The sequence below is a fragment of the Phasianus colchicus genome, chromosome 6 (genome assembly GCF_987193195.1).
Source record: "Phasianus colchicus chromosome 6, bPhaCol1.hap1.1, whole genome shotgun sequence".
Lineage (NCBI taxonomy): Eukaryota > Metazoa > Chordata > Aves > Galliformes > Phasianidae > Phasianus > Phasianus colchicus.
Genome location: NC_143441.1, coordinates 23,506,392 through 23,525,130, shown reverse-complemented (window position 1 = coordinate 23,525,130; position 18,739 = coordinate 23,506,392). Strand labels below are relative to the sequence as shown.

The 18,739-nt window shown below is 50.8% G+C and overlaps 2 protein-coding genes across 11 annotated transcripts; one reads left to right on the top strand and one right to left on the bottom strand.

Annotated features, from left to right (window-relative positions):
* Nucleotides 1–2,009: 2,009 nt before the first annotated feature.
* SP8 (Sp8 transcription factor) lies at nt 2,010–4,983 on the bottom strand. Of its 2 annotated transcripts, none has more exons than XM_031590013.2 (2): nt 4,406–4,983; nt 2,010–3,491 (listed from the first exon to the last, which is right to left on the bottom strand). In XM_031590013.2, exons 1-2 carry the CDS (start codon nt 4,631–4,633, stop codon nt 2,016–2,018), a joined length of 1,704 nt encoding a protein of 567 aa, XP_031445873.2. In that variant the 5' UTR covers nt 4,634–4,983; the 3' UTR covers nt 2,010–2,015. The 2 variants fall into 2 exon arrangements, with proteins under 2 accessions (XP_031445873.2, XP_089998272.1); XM_090142146.1 differs by lacking the exon at nt 4,406–4,983 and adding an exon at nt 3,924–4,134.
* A 1,901-nt stretch (nt 4,984–6,884) lies between these two features.
* Nucleotides 6,885–16,651, top strand: LOC116226955 (uncharacterized). 9 transcript variants are annotated; one of them, XM_090142687.1, is made up of 5 exons: nt 6,887–7,537; nt 10,529–13,487; nt 14,753–14,874; nt 15,222–15,275; nt 15,572–16,651. In XM_090142687.1, exons 2-4 carry the CDS (start codon nt 13,110–13,112, stop codon nt 15,256–15,258), a joined length of 537 nt encoding a protein of 178 aa, XP_089998813.1. In that variant the 5' UTR covers nt 6,887–7,537; nt 10,529–13,109; the 3' UTR covers nt 15,259–15,275; nt 15,572–16,651. The 9 variants fall into 9 exon arrangements, 3 of the variants coding, with proteins under 3 accessions (XP_089998813.1, XP_089998814.1, XP_089998812.1); XM_090142688.1 differs by having other exon boundaries at nt 6,887–7,547; nt 10,532–13,487; XR_016467759.1 differs by lacking the exon at nt 10,529–13,487 and having other exon boundaries at nt 6,885–7,547.
* Nucleotides 16,652–18,739: the final 2,088 nt, after the last annotated feature.

Below are 18,739 nucleotides of genomic sequence, written 5' to 3'. Positions count from 1 at the left end.
TGCAAAAACGCAAAGACAACGCTTCCCGATCAAGAAAGAGGTGGCAGGTTTAACCCCCCATCCCCTGCACTGCTGTTCCCAGCTCAGGCAGTGCTTTGGTAATGCCAGACACCCCACCCCAGCACCCCAACACCTCCCAACCCCACCGCCTGTCCCACTGGGGCTGCAGGAGTCACCATTCCACGTGGCACAGCTCTGCCCATGACCACCCAAACCTGGCTCCAAGTACAGAGCTGCCAAGCTCTTTTTAAAGAAATAATTATCATTTGTATTCCCGCATCATATCAGCCTTTCTCAACATGAGAAATAATTCTAATTTTTTTTTTTTATTAAAAATAGAAAAAAAGGTTAAAGCGGTGTTGATGCTTTTCCTTTAGCTTCCTTTCCTAGCGTGACAAGCAGAATGCCAGCACTCTCCTGGTGCTGCCCCTACAGTGGCACAGCCTACAGCGACATTCAGTTCATTGCGTTTCCCCTTTGGAAGAAACTCTGAGAACTGTGTGTGCCATAGGGCTCAGAGCACAGCGCTGCCCATGACGGTGGAGTGAGAAAGAAGGAAAGCAAAGAGCTGCCTGGGATAGAATGTTTGCTCTGGAGTTTATTAATACCATTTAAAATATTACAGATAAAAATCAATTACATTTCATGCATTTAAAATGCAAATCTAAAATGTTCCAGCGAAGGGCTTTCCATTTCAATGTGAAATATCCAAATTATTTCAACATTACAATGAGACAATTAGTTTGCAACAGGGCAAACCGCTAATGTGGTGTCGGGAGTGTTTATTAACATTTATCAATATTATTTTCAGGAAATACACATAGGCCAACGTTAGTTCAGTTTCACTCGGACAGTTTATTAATACATGGGTCGTGGCAAACCCACTTCAGGAACTAGAGGAGAACTCTCACTGTGACTATACCTGAACTGCCAGCAAATGCAAATAAGTACATGCTCCATTAAATTAAATGTCATTCAACATTTATCAAATATTGTTTGCTTAATTACAGTTGTATGCCTACCTAAATTAATATTCAAGCAAAACCTATATCCTGAAGTGCGCTTTGATGGACGCTTCAGGAAACGAGTCCAGAAATAAAACTGAGGAGGGCTGCACTGGTAATGCTTTCTTGTGGCAGGAAAAGAAATATTTAGAAAAATAAAATAAAATAAAAACTTAAAAAAAAAAAAAAGCTCGAGTGTACTTCAATATATTTCCAAATATTTACTGGTAGTAATGTACAAGAAAAATACTATACAAAATCGTCTCCTGGACAACTGCACCTCACACCGATACGTTGGTGGAGTCATTGTTACTAATCTAGAACGATTCCCCATGGTACAAACCTAGAGGTTCTGATGTATTTTACAAATATTCCACTTTCCTCTTCTCCCCCCCCACCCCAGCCTCTCTCTTTTTGGCATTTGAACCGCAGCTCCGCTCACAACCAACGGTGCTTCTTTATTTCTATGGGGTTTAAAAATAGGGGACTTGAAACCTAATTATTGCCAGCGGGTTTCGTGATTCCCTCTCAAGCGGGAATGATCCAAATGCGCCGGAAAACGCAAAAACATTTGGATGTGGGGAGGTAAACGACTGAAAGGGGGAAAAAAAAAATAAAAAGAGGGGAGAGCACCGTGTCTCAGCGGTCTCCGGGAGCAAAAGGGCTTTTGGCAATCACCGAGACGAGGGCGGTCCCGACGGGAGGGAGAACCGACGGCGGGCGCTGCTCTCGCAGCCCGGCACGGAGCCCCTGCCCCGGGAAGCGCCCGACCGCGGACCCGGGACGCCGCTCCCGGACGGAAGTGCTGCGGTTTCCAGCGGGAGAAACGTGGCTTTTCCCACGGTGCGACCCGACGGGGGGTCCCTAAGGGACGGGGAGGGCAGGGGAGGCAGCCCCCGGCGGAGCTCCGCCGCCCGCCCGGTGCGGTGCGGGGCCGGAGCGCGCTCCCCACGGGGCCGCGCGGGTACTTACGTGTCCGCGTCCCCTGCGCGGCGCTGCGCGGCGCCGCCGTCACTCGAGGCCGTTGCGGTGGCCGGGCTCGGGGGGCGGCAGCAGCTCCGGAGAGTGGCAGGGCGGGCTGCCGGCCGCGCTGTGCTCGCTGTCGGTGTCGCTGCCCTTCTTGCCGCCGGGGCCGGGACCGGGACCGCCGCCGCCGGGTCCCCCGGCGCCGCCGGGGCCGCTGTGGGTCTTGACGTGTTTGCTGAGGTGGTCGCTGCGCATGAAGCGCTTGTTGCAGACGGGGCAGGCGAAGCGCTTCTCGCCCGTGTGGGTCCGCAGGTGCCGCTGCAGCTCGTCGGAGCGGGTGAAGCGCTTGCCGCAGAACAGCCAGTTGCAGACGAAGGGCCGCTCGCCCGTGTGCCAGCGAAGGTGCGCCTTCAGGTGCGACGTCTTGCCGTACACCTTGCCGCAGCCCGGGATGTGGCAGCTGTGCAGCCCCTTGCGCCGCAGGCTGGCCCCCGCCGGCCCCAGCCGCTCGGCCTCCTGGCAGTTGGGGCAGTCGCAGGTGGCACGGCCAGAGTAGCGACGGGCGGAGGAGCGCGGCGAGGCGGAGAGCGGCGCGGCGGGGCCGCCGCCCAGCATGGAACCCCCGGCGCCGGCCAGCGGCGAGGGGGCTGAGTCCGGATAGGAGCCGGGCAGCACCGGCTTAAATCCGTCCATGAGGTGCTGCCCGGCGGGGCTGAGGAGGTGTGAGGAGGCGCCGCCGCCGAAGGCCGAGTGCCCGAGGCCCGAGTAATCCGAGTTGTAGCCGCCCAGTGGCGAGTGCAGCGAGGACTGGAGGCCGCCGGCCGCGGGGTGCAGCGAGCCGGGCAGCGCGGCCGCCCCGTTGGGGCTCTGCACGTCGATCCAACCCGCGCCTACGTCCCACCAGCTGGAGGCGCCCGCCGAGCCCACCTCGCCGGCCGCCAGCCCCGGGTGCGAGGGCTTAAACCACGACTCGTAGGGGTGCGCCATGCCCACCCGCGGGTAGATGCCCTGCAGCCCCTCCACCGACGCGTGCACCTTGGAGATGAAGACGGGCTGGTGAGCCGCCTCCTGCCCCGCCGCCCCGCCGCCGCCGCCTCCCCCGCCGCCGCCGCCGCCGGCGCTGCCCGGCGCCTGGAACACGGAGTAGTCGTTGGCGAAGGGCGAGCTGGCGGCCGCCGCGCCGCTGGAGGTCAGCGAAAACGCGCTGGAGCCCGGAGAGCCGCCGCAGCTGAACGAGTCAGAGACGAGCGCGGCCGCCGCCGCCGCCGCCGCCGCTGCCGCCGCCGAGGAGCCGTTCCGCGCCGAGCCCGCCACGCCGAAGCCCGGGAGGCCGGAGCCCACGGCACCGCAGCTGCCTGCCGAGGCCGAAGAGGAGGAGGAGGAGCGTTTCCAGGGGTGGAAGCCTTTGCCGAAGGAGGACGCGCTGTCCGAGAGGGTGGACGGCGAGGGGCTGGGGCTGCCGATCTTGTTGCAGGTCGCGGCGAGCATGGCCAGCGGCGTGGAGCCAACCCGCGGTTCCTCCTGCGGGCACAGAGGGGACGGGGGCGTCCCGCCGGCGTCAGGCACCGAGCAGCACCGCCACCGCCACCGCCATCCGCCCGCCCGCCCGCCGCCCCGGCCCGGCCCTGAGTCCCGCGGATCCGCTGCCGGTCCTCCTGCCCCGAGAGCTCGGGGTAAAGGGTGGGGGGGGTGGAAGTTGCTTCTGGTGCCGCAGCTTAAAAGCTGCCACCAGCCCGGCGGCTGCGTTCTGCCGTTCCCTTCCCCGGGACCCGGCGCTTCCCGATCCTCGGGGCAGATGGAGTGGTTCGTAAGTAGTGAAGTGCCGGGTTATCAAATAAATAATTTTAAAAAATAAATAAATTGAAAAGGCTTCCTTAAAGAGCCTCACGTACCAACCGTAACTAAATATATACATAAATTTTACATCTGTACGTATACACAAGTTGAACATACCTGCTGGACACGGCGGGCTGTGTTATTTTAAAGGGAAATAAAAAGCCACACTCGGTTGCAGATTAGAAACTGCGCCCGACAGAAGCGGCGGTGCCGGGGTTTCCCTTCCAACAGCCACATGTGCGGAGAAAGGCCGCGGTGCGGGCGCAGCGCGCAGCCCGGGCGCTGGGGGCTGTTCCTACAAATGCCCTTAAACCTTTTCCTGCGCGCTGCAAAGTGACTCTGCCCCTTTTCCCCCTCTCGCTCTTTCTTTTCTCCGAAACTCACTTGTACTTAAGTTTAAAAAAAAAAAGAAAAGAAAAGAAAAGAAAAGAAAAGAAAAAGAAAAAGAAAAGAAAAAAAAGAAAGGGAGAAAAAAAAAAAAAAAGGCTCAATAGAGGAGACTGATAGCCCCGGTCAAGACAGGGGTTATTTTAACCCCCTCCAATCGACAATAAAAAGAAACTAATTAAACCAGCAAGAGAAAAAATCCTTAGACTCACCCCTAGAAGTGAAGTTGCCATCACACAAAAGTGCCCTCCTCTCAGAGGATCTTTTTTATATTGATAAATCAGAGGCAGTGTTTTTTTAGAGGTGTGCAATACAATGCTCAGTTCCGCCCATTCCACCACAATTGTAGCTCCCTCGCCGGCTTTGAAGTGCCGCTGAGCCGCCGCCAGCCAATCCCCGGCCCCGCCGCGCCGCTCGCCGACGTGACTGCGTGAGGTCATCAGCGCCGTCGAGCACGGCCCGGCCCGGCTCGACTCTGCCCGGTTCGATTCGGCGCGGCGCGGTTCGGCTCGGTTCGGTTCGCCCCGGCTCGGTCCGGTCCCGCGGCCGGAGCGGTTCGCCCCGCGTGGGGCCCCGACGGAGCGAACGCCGCCCCTCGCACCGCAGCCCCGGGAAGGGCGGCCCTGAGCCGTCCTCGCTCGGGCTGGTTGGTTCCGGCCGTCCCTTCCCACCCCTTCGAGGTGTGAGCGGGGCTGCTTGGATCCGTTCACATTTCTGTACCATCGCAGCGGAGGCAGAGCGCGGAATCATTGTTCCTCCGATTTCTCCTCACCGTCCTCCCTCTCCCGTTCCCCCCCGTCCGCAGCTCCGGGCCGGGCTCCCCGTGCACCCCCACAACCGAGGCTGCCCCCGGCCCGGCCCGTGATCTCTAGTAGAGAACCCCGCGGTTCGTTCGCATCGTGGGGGCAGATATCCCTTCCCCTCGAGCGGTTCCGAGAGGATATCGACTGTACATCATATCTATTGATCGGGGGGTACCGTACATTATCATACTTTGAAGCAAGAGCGAAGTAAATTAATGAACTGCTTTCTTTCTCTGAAGGCTGACGGTTACCATAAATGTCGCGTTTCTCTCTGACTGATTTTCGCCTGTTGAGAAGGCGTGACAGGGCCAGCCCAGGAGGAGGAAGGGGTGGGGGAAGGAGGGAACTCCGTTTAACAAATAAAAAAGAATTAACTTCATTGCTTTGGTCTCCTTCTATAATGATATTCATTTTACAGACCTAATGCACACTTGTTTAAATTTCGGGTTTAATTTAATCAATACTATCACCCGCAAAGGGGGGAAGAACATTTCCCGGAGATACTCCCTTGCATGAATGCTTATTAACTTTTTACCTCCGCTTCCTTTATCTGCTGGAGGTGGGAAGGAACTATTAAGACATAGATCAGAAAGCGTAAGAGCAAAACAAGCATCGCGAGTACTACATTTTAGAGGCACAGAAAATCCCATTTTGCGGCGTGCCGGGTTCTGCTTAGAGACCGACACGCGCCCCTTTCAGCCCCGGAGCGCGCAGGGTCGGCGCTGCTGATGGATCTCTCGAGTGGAGCCGCTCCGGGTGGCTCTTCCGTTCGGCTCCGCATTCTACCCGCACACGGCCGGCCGGAGGGGACGTGCCCTCGCTCGGGCTTTTCTGTGCTTGTTTTAAGGCTCGCTCCGGCTTTTTAATTTGGGGCTGAAAGTTGTAGATTTTCAGCGCGCTTTTCCTTTAAAAGCGCCGCTCTGGAAATAGTGAAAAAACTCGTTGTACGAATAGTCGTGGGAGTTTGTACGAGGGAGCTCGACACAGAGGGAAGAAAAAGGCAAATCCATCAGAACTGAGCAGAAATCACAGGAAGTGTTGTCAGTGGCATTCTCCTGCCGCTCCGAGTTTCACTGAAACTGGGAAATCGGCAGCTGCTGAACTTTGTGAGCGGTGAGCCGCTCCGCCGCCTTCCCCTATGCGTCCATCTCTGCTGAGTGGGCGCAGGATTTAAGAAAGCGTAGGGTTTGGTTTGCATTGCCTTATTGACCACCGCACTTAAGGCTGCAGTCCATCAGCTTTGCGAAGCGGGGTTGGGGGGCGGGAGGGGAAACAAGCAGAAGTTTTCCCGAAATTAATTAAAACTTATTTTTTTTCCTTTCCGTTTGAAGTGTAATGTACGGGAGTAGATAGATGTTCGCGCTGTTTCTTGAAAACCTGTGGGATCCACTCTCAATAAAGCTACAATCTATTAGCATTCTGTATGCATCTGCAGCATAAATTTCATTTGAATTTCAAATTTAATAAACCAGGAGGTTTTTAATCATCCCTGGTTTTATTTGTTTGATATTAACATGCTTATTGACCGGGTCTGTTGACCAGTTTGATCATTACAGGACAGCAAAAAGTTAATTAAAACGACCACAGCTCCTTAATCATATCATCTGTCTCATCCGTGTCGCTCCCTTTATTACAGCCTATGATGGATAGTCTCCCAGATTAATTTCTCTGTTTCTTCGATTTGGACAACAGCTTTTGGGACCTAATTTACATCCCGGGAACAACTTGCCCAAGTCTACCGAACATCTTGTGCCTACAATATCCATTAGCAAGTGCCGAACTTGAGCCGCGCCGACAACCTCCGCGAACCCTTCGGGGTTGGGTTATGGGGGGGTTCCTCGAAGAAACCCCCCCCGGCTCTCTGCTCGCAGGGAGATGGATGGAGCCTCTTCCAGGGTCTGGTCCGCCCGCAGACAGCTTTGCGGGGTGGTGAGAGGTTCCTCTTTGGGGAAGGAGAGGTCTCGCTGCCTATTTGCAAAGGCAGAGCTGGAAGGATTGAAGTGCCCGCTGCCCACGCCGGATGGTGAATGTCACTATTAGGAGGCAGCACGGCATGTCCTGCGCGTGGTTACGCTTACACCGCCGGGTCGCCGCGTTCCGCCTCGGTCGGCACACGGCTCCTGGCCCCGCTCCCGTGGGCTGCAGGGGGGAGCTCCTTCCCCGCGTCGCCCGGGCCGTGCTGCCCCGGAATCCGGGCCCCGCGGTGCCTCTGCACCTGGCATTGTCACCTGCGGCATTCCCTGACCGAGGGGTGACAGCGAACCCCTAGCCGGGCTGGGGTGGGGATCACTACGTCAATGAAACCAAACGGCCGGAGAGGAGCGTGCGGTGCCGAGCGGGCAGTGGTGGTGGTTAACGCCGTTATTAACCATCGCTCACACCGCTGCGGTTCACCTGGGACGTTCCCCATTGTCCGGCTGCGTCGTTTCGTCGGACTGCAGCTGGCAAACGGGCACCGGCACCAGCGGACCTCATGTGTGCGCGGGTGCTGCGTTCATTGCAGCGCGGGGTTCCGAAGTTATTTCATCCGTCGTTGCAAAAGTATGTTCAGGTACTGCAACCCCCGCCCCGGCTCCGGGCGGCCTGGCGGCTCCTCGGGCTGCGGGCAAGGAGAGACGGGGCGCTTTGTGAGGGGCTTGGGAGGGAAGCACACGACAATCCCGCAATGTCCCCGTCACTCGATAGGCGAAAGCTCCGTGCACAAGTGTGCGTGCCTGGGGAGGAAAAGGCATCCACCTCTTTACACTGCCGCTGTGTTCCTCCATCCGCATCCCCCCCTTTCTCTCCCTTTTTCCTCCCATCCCAGTCCGCCCCCCCAGTATTTTATCTCCGTGCCCAGAGCTTCCCGGGATCTCCCATCAGTACCGGAGCAGCGGAGGGGACAGCGAGCACCGGGCGCTGCCACCCGCGGGCACTGCGCGCAGCCCCGCGCCCCGCTCCTGCTCCCAATAGATTTGTTTAAGGCGCGTTCTGCTTTTCTTATTATCCATCACTTTCTCCCAGGCGCCACTTACAGTTAAAAACTACTAAATTCTTCTCTTCGGTGGTATTGATTTCTTTTCATTCTGCTCCGTTAGGAGAGGAGGTAATGCTTCCAGATTACCCCGCGTCTCCTCCAGACGGTTGACAATTGCAATCGCAGTTTCGGGAAGATAAATGTTACTTTGGGAATTGTGTTTAATTACAAATAATCTGGGAGCCGCTCCGTGTCCGATGGTTTAACCACACATGTGCTCAAATCATTGTACGAGCAGTACAGGCGGGTGGCGATGTACAGTGACCGACTGAGAGATTGGAGCGCAGGCAGGGGCTCCCACTGGGCTGCATGAAGCAGGGTCGTGCCCCGAAATGCTGTTGCTCGTGTAAAGGTGTATATAATTGTGCATACAAATGCTCGTTCCCGTGTGCGTGTGCACGCGTATGTGTGGGTGTGTTTGGACACTTGCAAATACACGGTCTGCGAAAAATCAGTCTGCAGATAACACAGGAGAAAAGGAAAGCTTTCTACGAACGTATGTATGTATTGATTTCTATATTCTACCAACTACCAACAAAAAAGTGGCAATTTGGGAGAAAAAAATATATCAAAGCCACGCGTCATTTCTTGCTGCCGTTTGCGAAGTGCGAGAAGCCCCGCTGCTCCGAGCGAGCCGTACCTGCGGGTGAGCAGCAACGTCTGTCCGCGGCGATCACGCACTGAGAGCGCATCGCAGCCTCCTCTCGTGCGGAGCTCCCGCGATTTGACTCGAGAGACCCTAATATTGATATATTTACTGCTCCTCTTACAATGTACCAGCCACCTTTCCCTGTCGCTATTTGCAGAGCAATTAGGTGGCCCCTCGCTCCCCCACCCCGGCAGCTGATTAGCGGGCTGGGGCGGGAGGGGGGTGGCAGGAGGGCAGCGGGAAGGGGACAAGGTGGCGAGCAGGTTATTCCCTTCACCTGACCTGGCTGTAGGAGCGAGATGAGCAGCACTGAACAGATGTCCCCATTTAAGCCATTCTTTTCCCACATGCCCGCTGGATGCTGCCACGGCGCAGGAAGCTTGCTGCAGACCTGGCCCATTCCCGGCCATTATGGCCAAGTTATTCTGGACCAGTGAGCACGAACAAAATGGGCTTCAGATCGCGTGCTTTAGAATAATTCGATTCCGCGCCCCGGCAAAGCCCCCTCCCTCTATTTTTTTAAGTCTTGGGTGAGGGGGGGTGGGACGGACAGGGACGCGTTTCGGCTCCGATCGCAGGAGAACTTCTCAAAAGATCGTTAGCTCCTTCCTCCCCCGCTCTCTTCGGCAAATATGGTATAATTTACAGAGCAACTTAATAATCCGAGGGGCACCGCAGAAGCCCTTTGCGTTGTAAACCGCTTCTAATTACCTGCCAGAGCAATTAGCTGACTATCACGAAGAAATTAGATCGCTCAATGTAGCATAAATAATGCGAATAATTTTGTAAGGAGAATGGAAAGCGAGACCTGGTGTTTCTTTATAAGGAAATAACACCTCGTACTGTACGAACCCTACATGAACACATATTAATGTCTAGGCATGCACGGAAATGAATCCGAACATGAACCCTCTGGCTTAGATTCAGCACTTTCTTCATTTACATATGCGGGGTGAAAGTCGGCTTCCAGGCGTTTAGATACAGAGCTCTTCCAGATCACAGTAATTAACACATAGCGACTTCAATAGGAAAACCTGTTTTCCAGATGATTTTTACAATGCGGCTTTATGTCTCATTTGGCAGTTTAAATAGCTGGAGTTGTTTTCTGGCTGCATCTCCACTATCATCTGTTGAGCATATTTTGCCTAGAATACTGACCAAAACTTACAGGCAGATTTCTTTATCAAACAGATGACTGGGATGCTGCGTATGCAGCGTATGATTTCGGGAGTATTCTCTTCTCCTAGGGGTTAGTTTTTCGAGAAGATTATACGGAAATGCCCTTAAAAATCTGCTATTTAAAATTATATATATATATATATATATATTGCTGTATTTCGCCTTTGCACGAATAGCTGAATATATTATTTCAAAAGGAAAATGTTGTTTTCCAAATTCAAATTCACAGGTAACAGACACGCTGCAGAAATATAGGTTTGTAAGCGCTTAAGAACTCGGCTATTAGATCACGGTCTTTGAGAGGCATTTCTGCACGCTGCTGGATCTACAGCTGTGGGATTCGGAAAGGAGGCTGTGCCCACGAACGGCGTGCAATGGAAGTGACCCTACAGCCGAGCTTGGCTCAAGGGGACGGAGTTTGCTCCTGCTGGACGGGAAGGTGCCAGGTCGCAGCGGAGCTGAGCGCAGCCCAAACTGAGGCTCGGAGGCACTGTGGGATTCTGCATAACTCGTTAGGAGTGCTCTGGGTTACGGATAAACAAAACTAATTAGGCTGGTCTTTGATAAATAGAAGCAGCAACACGTACAATGATTCTTTTTCAGGCATCTTCGAAGGAGGAAAAGAATCACTGTGCGATCAAATCTGCCATAGATTTTAGTGCTTTCTTTTCTCCTGTTCCTATGCTAGCAGAGCAGCTATGGAAGCAGGAATGTCCGGACCAGCATCCCGTCCCCAGACTGTCCCCGCAGAAGTCGCAGCGATAGCTGAATTCTGAGCTTCCCCGGGGCTGAACGGGACTGCTCAGCTGCTCCGCAGCCCCCGCGTAGCTGGCGGAATTGTACTGCATGTTTAACGATTCCTGCTCATCGGCTAATTAGAGACGGCTTTGAAGCTCCATTACCGGCAGCAAAATTATTGCGGTCAGTTTAGGCCAAATTCTGCAGTCCTTAATGGAGCGAAACTCCCATTGAAGTCAATGGGATAGAAGTCAATGGGCGTTGTGCTCTATTAAGGAGCAGAGAATGTGCTCCTTTGTGAGATCGAGATTAAAAATCGCTATCGATAAGGGGTCCGTTTAGGACGGTCACGCTCTGCGGGCGGGATCTGATGGGCGAGCTGAGAAGGGCCCGATCGCGGTTGAGCCCCGGGACCCCCCGGCAGGATGGGTGCGGAGGACATCAGTCCTCGGGCAGGAGGGGACAAAAGGGCTTCAAGGGGGGTCCTCCAAAGGAACCTTCTGCCCCCGAGCACTGGGGCGAGAGGCGTTGGGTTCGTTCCGCGGCCACGGTGCCGGTCCTGGAGCGATGCCCGCTCACACCCACGGGGTCGTTCCCGAGCCCGGCGCTGGGTACCGGCACTGCGAGCACACCGTGACCGAACCCTGCGAAGCCCACATACACGGACATCATTTGGATAGCAATACAGGGGCTGGGAAGTCTCTTTTCGAACTGTGACCACCCACTGCTATCAACGTGATTTGACAGTCAAATTAGGAGCGGGTTTAAGTTGCTGCTTTTGACTGACTCTTGAACTCTGAAACGACTTTTGATTGAGCATTATACAGTATTTCCTTATTGTAGGTGCGAAATAGCACTGAAAATGCAAGAGGAAGAGCCTGTTTTACGGGACTGAAGAAAATGTTGAGGTTGTTTAAATAGCACTATAGCTCAATATTCTCCTTCTTGGGAAGCGGGGGGCAGGGCAGAGGTGGGAGAGAGAAACACAGCGATCCTCCTTTCTTCTTTTCCTGCCCTGGTGGAAAGCAGAAAGCTTCAGGAAAACTTCACAGCCTTTTTCCCCGGGAGCGGAGGGGCACACACAGCTGATCCTCTAGGAAGCTGCTCACAATTAAGACTCATTTTCTTTCTGCTGGAACAATTAATTGTACAAATGAAAGGTCAGGCATGTGCTTTGCCTATGTTTATCAACCACAATAATGAGCCCCTTCTATTTTTATCTCTTGCTGCATTATATTGCAGTAAACTGTTACCGCAGTTCTGTCTCTTTCAGTAATTGTCTTCAAAGGTGATTCTGTAAAGCTGAGAAGTGTGTATCCATTTCCAAAGCTTCCAATGGATGGGATGAGGGGTGTGAAGACCCCAGCCCCCCACACCCACACAGCAGCACAGCAGAGGCACAGGCTTTTGCCTGAAGTCCCTCCTGGTGCTCTGGCTACTGCGGCTCAGCCTGGCAGGCCCCCCTCTGCCCTGCCAACTCTTTGTCCCTTGTGGTCTTTGTCACTTTGTGCAGTGTTGGATGGACCCTATCCCTATTTCCAGGGCTCCAGACCACCTAAACACTTCCTTCCTATTGTAAATGCAATATCACCAAAGAGAAAGACTGGTAGCACCTCTCTCCCCAGCAGGACTATCCTCAGTGGGAACACAGATGGTATTGATAAAGAACTTTGTTCCCATCCTGTTTGCTAGTTTGCGTGCAGCTTTCTGGGATATTTACCTATGTGTTATATTCTCCCTAACAAAAATCTGCTCACTGCTGACAGATTCAGTGGATGCATTTTTCACTAATTTGTCCTTGCTGAACAGAAACATCTCTATGCTCCTTAGACATGTGAGCTGAAGGAGCAGAAACTCTATGGGGACCTAGAAGGAAATTTCAGGAGCTTTGCAGAGTGCAGGAGAAGATTCTTATTTCTTTTGTTAAACTGTGTAATACATTGTGACTGAGTCCATTACATTTGTTTTAACTCATGTTGGCTTGAGATGCTCAGAAGATGTCTCAGAGGAATTGATCTCCACGAAACCCCCAGACATGGGTCTGTTTCTCTCTCCTTGGATAGAAATCACTCAATCTGCCCTGTTTCCTGGAACATCCAAACATACAGTGCTTTCTTGCACCTGGCAACTGTGAGCGGACCAGTGCTGTCCAATCCAGTATGAAACTCCAAATGATGTCAGCTGACCTTTGAATCCAGCATTTCTACCATGACTAAGTGGAATAAAAACAACATCGGTCCACAAGTGGAGGGGAAGAAAGCTCCGGTGAACCAAGGATGCAATGGGGCCCTTGGGAACATTGGTGGTTGACTCCACACTGAACACAGTGGCTGAGACTGAGATCCATCAGACCCGGAGCACTTGGGCCTGCATGAGGAGAGGTCAGCACTAGTGCTCAAGGTGTGTTTCGCTAATTGTCCAACAACTGCTCTGCACAGGAGCCATGGGATGAAAGGCCGCAGTGACCCTCACTTGGCTGGCAGTAGAACTTGCCGCTGCTCTGACAGGCCGCTCACTGTTGTGCTGGTGGAATGCTGTTCTTCAAACACAGAGCAAAGGCTCAGCCTGAGTTTACTGGAGTTGCCCAAGACGGAGAAGGAAAACGTGACGGAATAAGCGCAGGCCCTTTCCACAGTGGGACAGAGTTCTCCAAGCACCCTGACACTTGCCGGCATCCCACCCGAGCCTGGCATCCTGCCTGTGCCCCCTGCCCGGCTCACACCCTCCCACCCACGCACAGACCTGGTCCCTCCGCGACACCTCCACGCGGGGCGAACATCGGCACAACTCCGCGCTCTGCCCCCCGGAGCTCGCTCACACGCCATCGCTTCCCAAACCCCAGCCGCGACCCTCCCTCTCAATCACCTCCGCCCCCCGCGCTGACAGCCGGGCAGGGCGCCGCACAAAAGGTCGAGGCCGCGCGGCGCGGCGCAGCCCTCCCCGCCCGGCCCTCCTCCGCCCCCCCGCCTCCCGCCCTCCTCCCGCTCCCGCCCCTCTCCGCCCTCTCGGCGGGAGCGGCGCCCTCACAGGCGGCCGCGCAGGGGGCCGGCCCGAGCCGAGCCGGGCCGCTCTGCCGCCGTGCCGCGGGCGGCCGCTGAGGGCGGTTGCTAACGGCCCTCGGGGGCGGCTGCAGCGGGCGGCGGGGCGGGCGGGGTGAGGGCCTCGTCCCGCCCCACGCACACGCGGCGCTCCCCGCGGCCGGGAGCTGCTGGATGTGCCGTGTGGGAGCCCCACGGCTTCTGCAGAGCCCTCGGCTCCGGTGCGAGCTGCCTTCCTGGCAGTCCCTCCCTCCTCAGGTGTCCGCGTGGTGCTGACCGCAGGCTGGGAGAGGTTTTAAGGCTGTCAACAGACACAAATCTCCTTTTCACGCTAGCAAAGCGTATACTGACGGATAACAGCCGTACGCTTCCCCGTGCTCACATCGGGGCGTGTAGGCTTCAGTATGGTAATCGCCAATTAACAGGGACCTGCAATCTTAATGACTGCTAAATGTTTGTAATTGGAACGTAATTTGTCTGTATGCTGACTCTGTATTTTTCAAATACTGCCGTTCAAAACTGACTTTCACATTTTATGGGATAAACTATTTTTTTTCCTGAGATGTTCTTGGCTAATGAAAAATTGAAAGCACTGTAAAGAAATACCCTTCGTATGCCAGCTCGTGTCATGTTATATTAAAAATAGATAAAAGAGGTATTGAATAGCTTAACAGGCCTTCTGAAATGATTAAACTCCATTTATTGGCATAATAGAAATCTGATAATGTTGAAAAAACTTGTCCTTGAGGCAGAGTCTGCGACTGTTTCTTTATTTGGAAGGCAGTCAGTGCTTCATACAGGATAGCTGCTGAACGCTAATTAGACACCACACAACAAACACTTGGGGACATATTCCAGCACAAACTTGGGAGCCTGTTATGTTCAGGAGTAAAGATAAATGTCATTACAAGGGAGAAACTGACACTGAGTGGAGTCTATGCCACTTTTTTTTTTTTTTTTTTGGAATTACTGTTTCTACAGAATCACTCAACAGATAACATCATGTTAGTAGTTACTAATGTATTCATCCACTTTCTTCAGTGCTAGGGATACCGCCTGCAACTGTTAAGGAAGCAGCTGGCTTTTTAATACAAATAAACCGGGCTCTGAGACTGTCAATCTTCTTTGTTTGACAGAGAGGAGTTCCCGCCTGCTCTGAAAGAATAGCTCAACATCTGTCATCCCATTCTCTGCCATGGCCCAAAATCAGGAAGACTACAGCTGTCCTGCTCCTTTCAGATACTTCTGGGATAGAGAGGTAGGAAGACTGAGTGTTTGGTCAGCGTGTTCATCACGCATTAAGCAAGGCTCTACAAGACCTTGCATGTAATTGTATTGTTTTCCCACTGCCTGAATAGCAGAATTTGCAGTTTAAAAGGTCCAATGTGCGCTCTCTCTCTCTCTCTCTCTCCTTTTTTTTTTTTTTTTTTTTTTTTTTTTTAAATTTGTCTAACTAGTTCAGTCTGAACTCACATTTGTTAATAGAGTGCATTTTAATTGAATTTAAAGTGGCTAGCAATAATTTATACCTAAGTGTGTGGCACATGGACATGTGAATTTCAGATTTATGCATGAGTGTAAAGCAGAAAATATTTATTCTTACAGGTTGGGAATTGTACTACAACTGCTGAGTGCTGGATGAAGATGAAAACAATAGAGGTACATTAGTGCATTCCTTCCAAGCCCCAAAATACTATCTTTTATGATACCTCTGTATGGAAAAGAGGGAAAGGAATGGGGAGGGAGGGAAGAGACTGGGAAGAATATGTTATCACCTTAAAAAATGTTTAACCACAAACTTTTGTCAGTTCATTTTAATATCTAGCAAATTAGTAAATATACATCTATATATAAAATAGAAATTCAAGACAATTTTTTGAGTGAATTATACTATTTTCTTTCAGTAGCAGTCAAGTTAGTAGTCAATGGTAGATTGTGTGTTTCTTTTCTTACAGCCACAATTGAGAGCTGCTGCAATAAACATCAGAGTCCAAAACAGTGGCAATTACTTTAGGTATACACCTCTCCAACCTGCAGTTTAAACTTCACGGTCCCAAGATTTGGGGAAAGCATAATAAAGTGTAAAATGTTCAGAAGAATTTAGGCGTTGTGAAAACAGGAGAAGTTAGGCCTTTGGGATCCCTGTCATACCTATGGTGACAGTCAAGTTGTGGTTATGCGGTGATTCTGATTTGGCTGACATCCATGCTGCTGAAAGAACAGCTCAGCTGCACTGTCATGCTGTTACCTCCTACGTAGACTGAAATATGTTACATAATGTTTACTTGCTGATCTTTGGCACAGAAAAATGACAGCAAAAAGGCAGTTTCTCAACAAGGCTGGTCTTGATTCATCTAGGATTTTATAAATAAGAATAAATTAATTACATTTTTCCACACATGTACCCATATAATCCCAAGAAATTTATTTTTAGAAAGTGATAGAAAAATAGGTTTAGATTCACAGACTCTATTGCAGAATGCAGAAGCAAAAAACACCAGAAATATGAAAATCTGCACTGAAGAAGAGAATCATGCATGATGAGATCCACCCATACCCTTCAGTCTCTCTGGATCAGGAACAGAAGAAAACACCTTCTGTTTAATCATCTTCTTTCCACATACCTGCCAAACTTTTTTTGTTTTGTGGCCTGTGTGGAGTGAAGTTCTTGTCTTCATCAAGCCCCTTGATTTTTGGAGATGGCAACCAATCTGGTACCTGCCAAGGCATATAAGAGTTTCTGCTCCTCTGTCTTCATAGCATTGGATCTAATATCCAGAGCATCAGGGGAAGTTTTTAGTCAAAAGAAATGTAATTTAAGGGAAGGATGGGGATTCATTACATTGCCCAAAGACAGGAAGCACATCTGCTTGTTTCTGCTGGGGAAGAAACTTGGAAGTGGGTTAGTTGTTGTCCCTCTCTCATTCATTGGAAAAGGAAGTTAGCAGTCAAAATAAATCAACTCTGGCCTGTAAATTCCATTTTCAACAGGAATATCCCTATAAGTTTTCTTTAGATCACAGTGTACAGAAATATCCCTGGGCTTTGGAACAGAAGGCAAAAAAAAAAAAAAAAAAAAAAAAAACACACAAAAAAACTATTGCTAGTTCTACACAGCCTATGTGTATTTGGTTTTGCTACATGTCCTTTTAATGAGACCTGAAATTTTCAAAAGAGCATTTTGTTCTCAAATCTGGAAGAATACCAAATATTTTGACACCATACAATTACAAGAATTATCAATATTGTAACATGTCCTGGGGGTATTATGACTGAATACCTCCCCAAAATCCTTCCAGAAGGCAGATCCTAAAAGTTAATAAGCTTAGAAAGAGTTTAATGAGGCACTGAAGCAATTCAGGGCATTTGTCTTTGTTCTGAGAAAAGGAGTCACACTTATATTCTTTATTATGGAGTGTAGCTTGTGTTTTGGATTGACAAACTTCAAAGGGAAGTTGGATTAACTTAAGTGAAATAGAGACAAATTTTCAACCTTAACTGACCTGACCGAGATTATATTGTCAAACAACTACCAGAAAAATTTCTTCCACTGTTAAAGTGAGAAACAACACTACTATTTGTTACATCAAGATCCTTTAATACAGTGTTAAATTTGCATAACAGATATAAAAATTACAGAATTTATGTAACAAAGCAAGCAGAACTGTTAACATGGTTATCCCAATCTACACACAAGTAACTCTGAAATGCCTGATACAGGGAAAACTGTCTCATGAATTCCTGGCATAGATCCCAGAGTATATGTACTGGTTTCTTAGTTCAAAAAGGACAGGGATGTCTTAGAAGGAGTTCAGTGGAGGGTCACAAAGATGACTAAGGATCTGGGGCATCTCTCATATGAGGAAAGGCTGGGTCTGTTAAGCCTGGAGAAAAGGAGACTGAGAGGGGATTTGATCAACATTTATAAATATCTTGAGGGAGGTGGGAGGCAAATGGATGAGGCCAGACTGTTCTTGGTGGTGTGTAGCAATAGGACAAGGAGTAATGGCCTAAAACTTGAATGTAGGAAGTTCCATTCAAACATGCAGAAGAACTTCTTTATGGTGAGGGTGATGGAGCACTGGAATTGGGTGCCCAGAGGAGTTGTGGAGTCTCCTTCTATGGAAATATTCAAGACCTGACTGGATGCCCACCTGTGTGACCTATTGTAGACTACCTGCTTTAGCGGAGCGGTTGGACTTGGTGATCTCTTGAAGTCCCTTCCAACTCCGGCAATTCTGTGATTCTAAGTCTTTTGCATTCATACCATCCCACAGCTGTACAATTACCCTACAGAGCTTATTCCAGCAGATTACCTCTTGCTGTCTCAGTGATCCCAATGAGACTTTATCATCCCAAAGACTGCAGAACTCACCCACTGAGTTGTTCCAATCAGTTTCCAGGTCCTTTTGCTCCATACTAAAATGTAGATAGGAGTCTACTTCAGGCTATGAATCATTTTGTCTCAGGTGAAGACATTGTGATTGTCCCTGATTTCTAGACTGTGTTTGTACTTTTTTGCTCCACTTAACTTAGCTAATGGTTAAATTGTTGTCTGAACAAGATGGAAATTTATTTGTTGTGTAAAGAAGAGCCCTTGAGTCCGAAGATTATTTTTGAGCCTAGGTCTTTTATGGAAAAGAAATTAATCGAATGCTAAATAAATATATTGTTAATGTATTGGTAATTCTCAGCTTTCACAGAAAATATTTCTGCTGGAGACGGTGATCAGCCAAGTACCACCTTTAGAGATATGCATTATGGATGGTTGCACAGGTCACCAAAATGCAGTCAGGTGTAATGGAACCTGCCACACACACATGTGCACAGCTTGTAGTTTTGGAGTATAAATCATTTTGTCTTTGATTGTCAAAGGGATATGAGTTATAACATGAAAAACAAGGAGATGGTAACAGTCAGAATTCAACCAGGAAATAAGAGCACAGGGAGGTACTAGGAGAAAGACACTAATGGCACAAAATCCTCTCAAGGTTTGTCACAACATTTCACAATTGCAAAGCAAAACAACTGCAAAATCTCCTGGTAGGATGTCACATGCTGTATGGGAACTGTTGAAACATGGCCTGCACCTCTGATTGATCACCTGAGGAGAGCACTGAGTC

Coding starts and splice junctions, on each gene's coding strand:
- LOC116226955 (XM_090142687.1), top strand. CDS start 13,110: ATGCTGTTCTTCAAACACAGAGCAAAGGCTCAGCCTGAGTTTACTGGA. Junction 13,488..14,752: donor GGCAGGGCGCCGCACAAAAG/GTCGAGGCCGCG, acceptor TTTGTTTGACAG/AGAGGAGTTCCCGCCTGCTC. Junction 14,875..15,221: donor GATACTTCTGGGATAGAGAG/GTAGGAAGACTG, acceptor TTATTCTTACAG/GTTGGGAATTGTACTACAAC.
- SP8 (XM_031590013.2), bottom strand. CDS start 4,633: ATGACCTCACGCAGTCACGTCGGCGAGCGGCGCGGCGGGGCCGGGGAT. Junction 3,492..4,405: donor TGGCAACTTCACTTCTAGGG/GTGAGTCTAAGG, acceptor CTGTGCCCGCAG/GAGGAACCGCGGGTTGGCTC.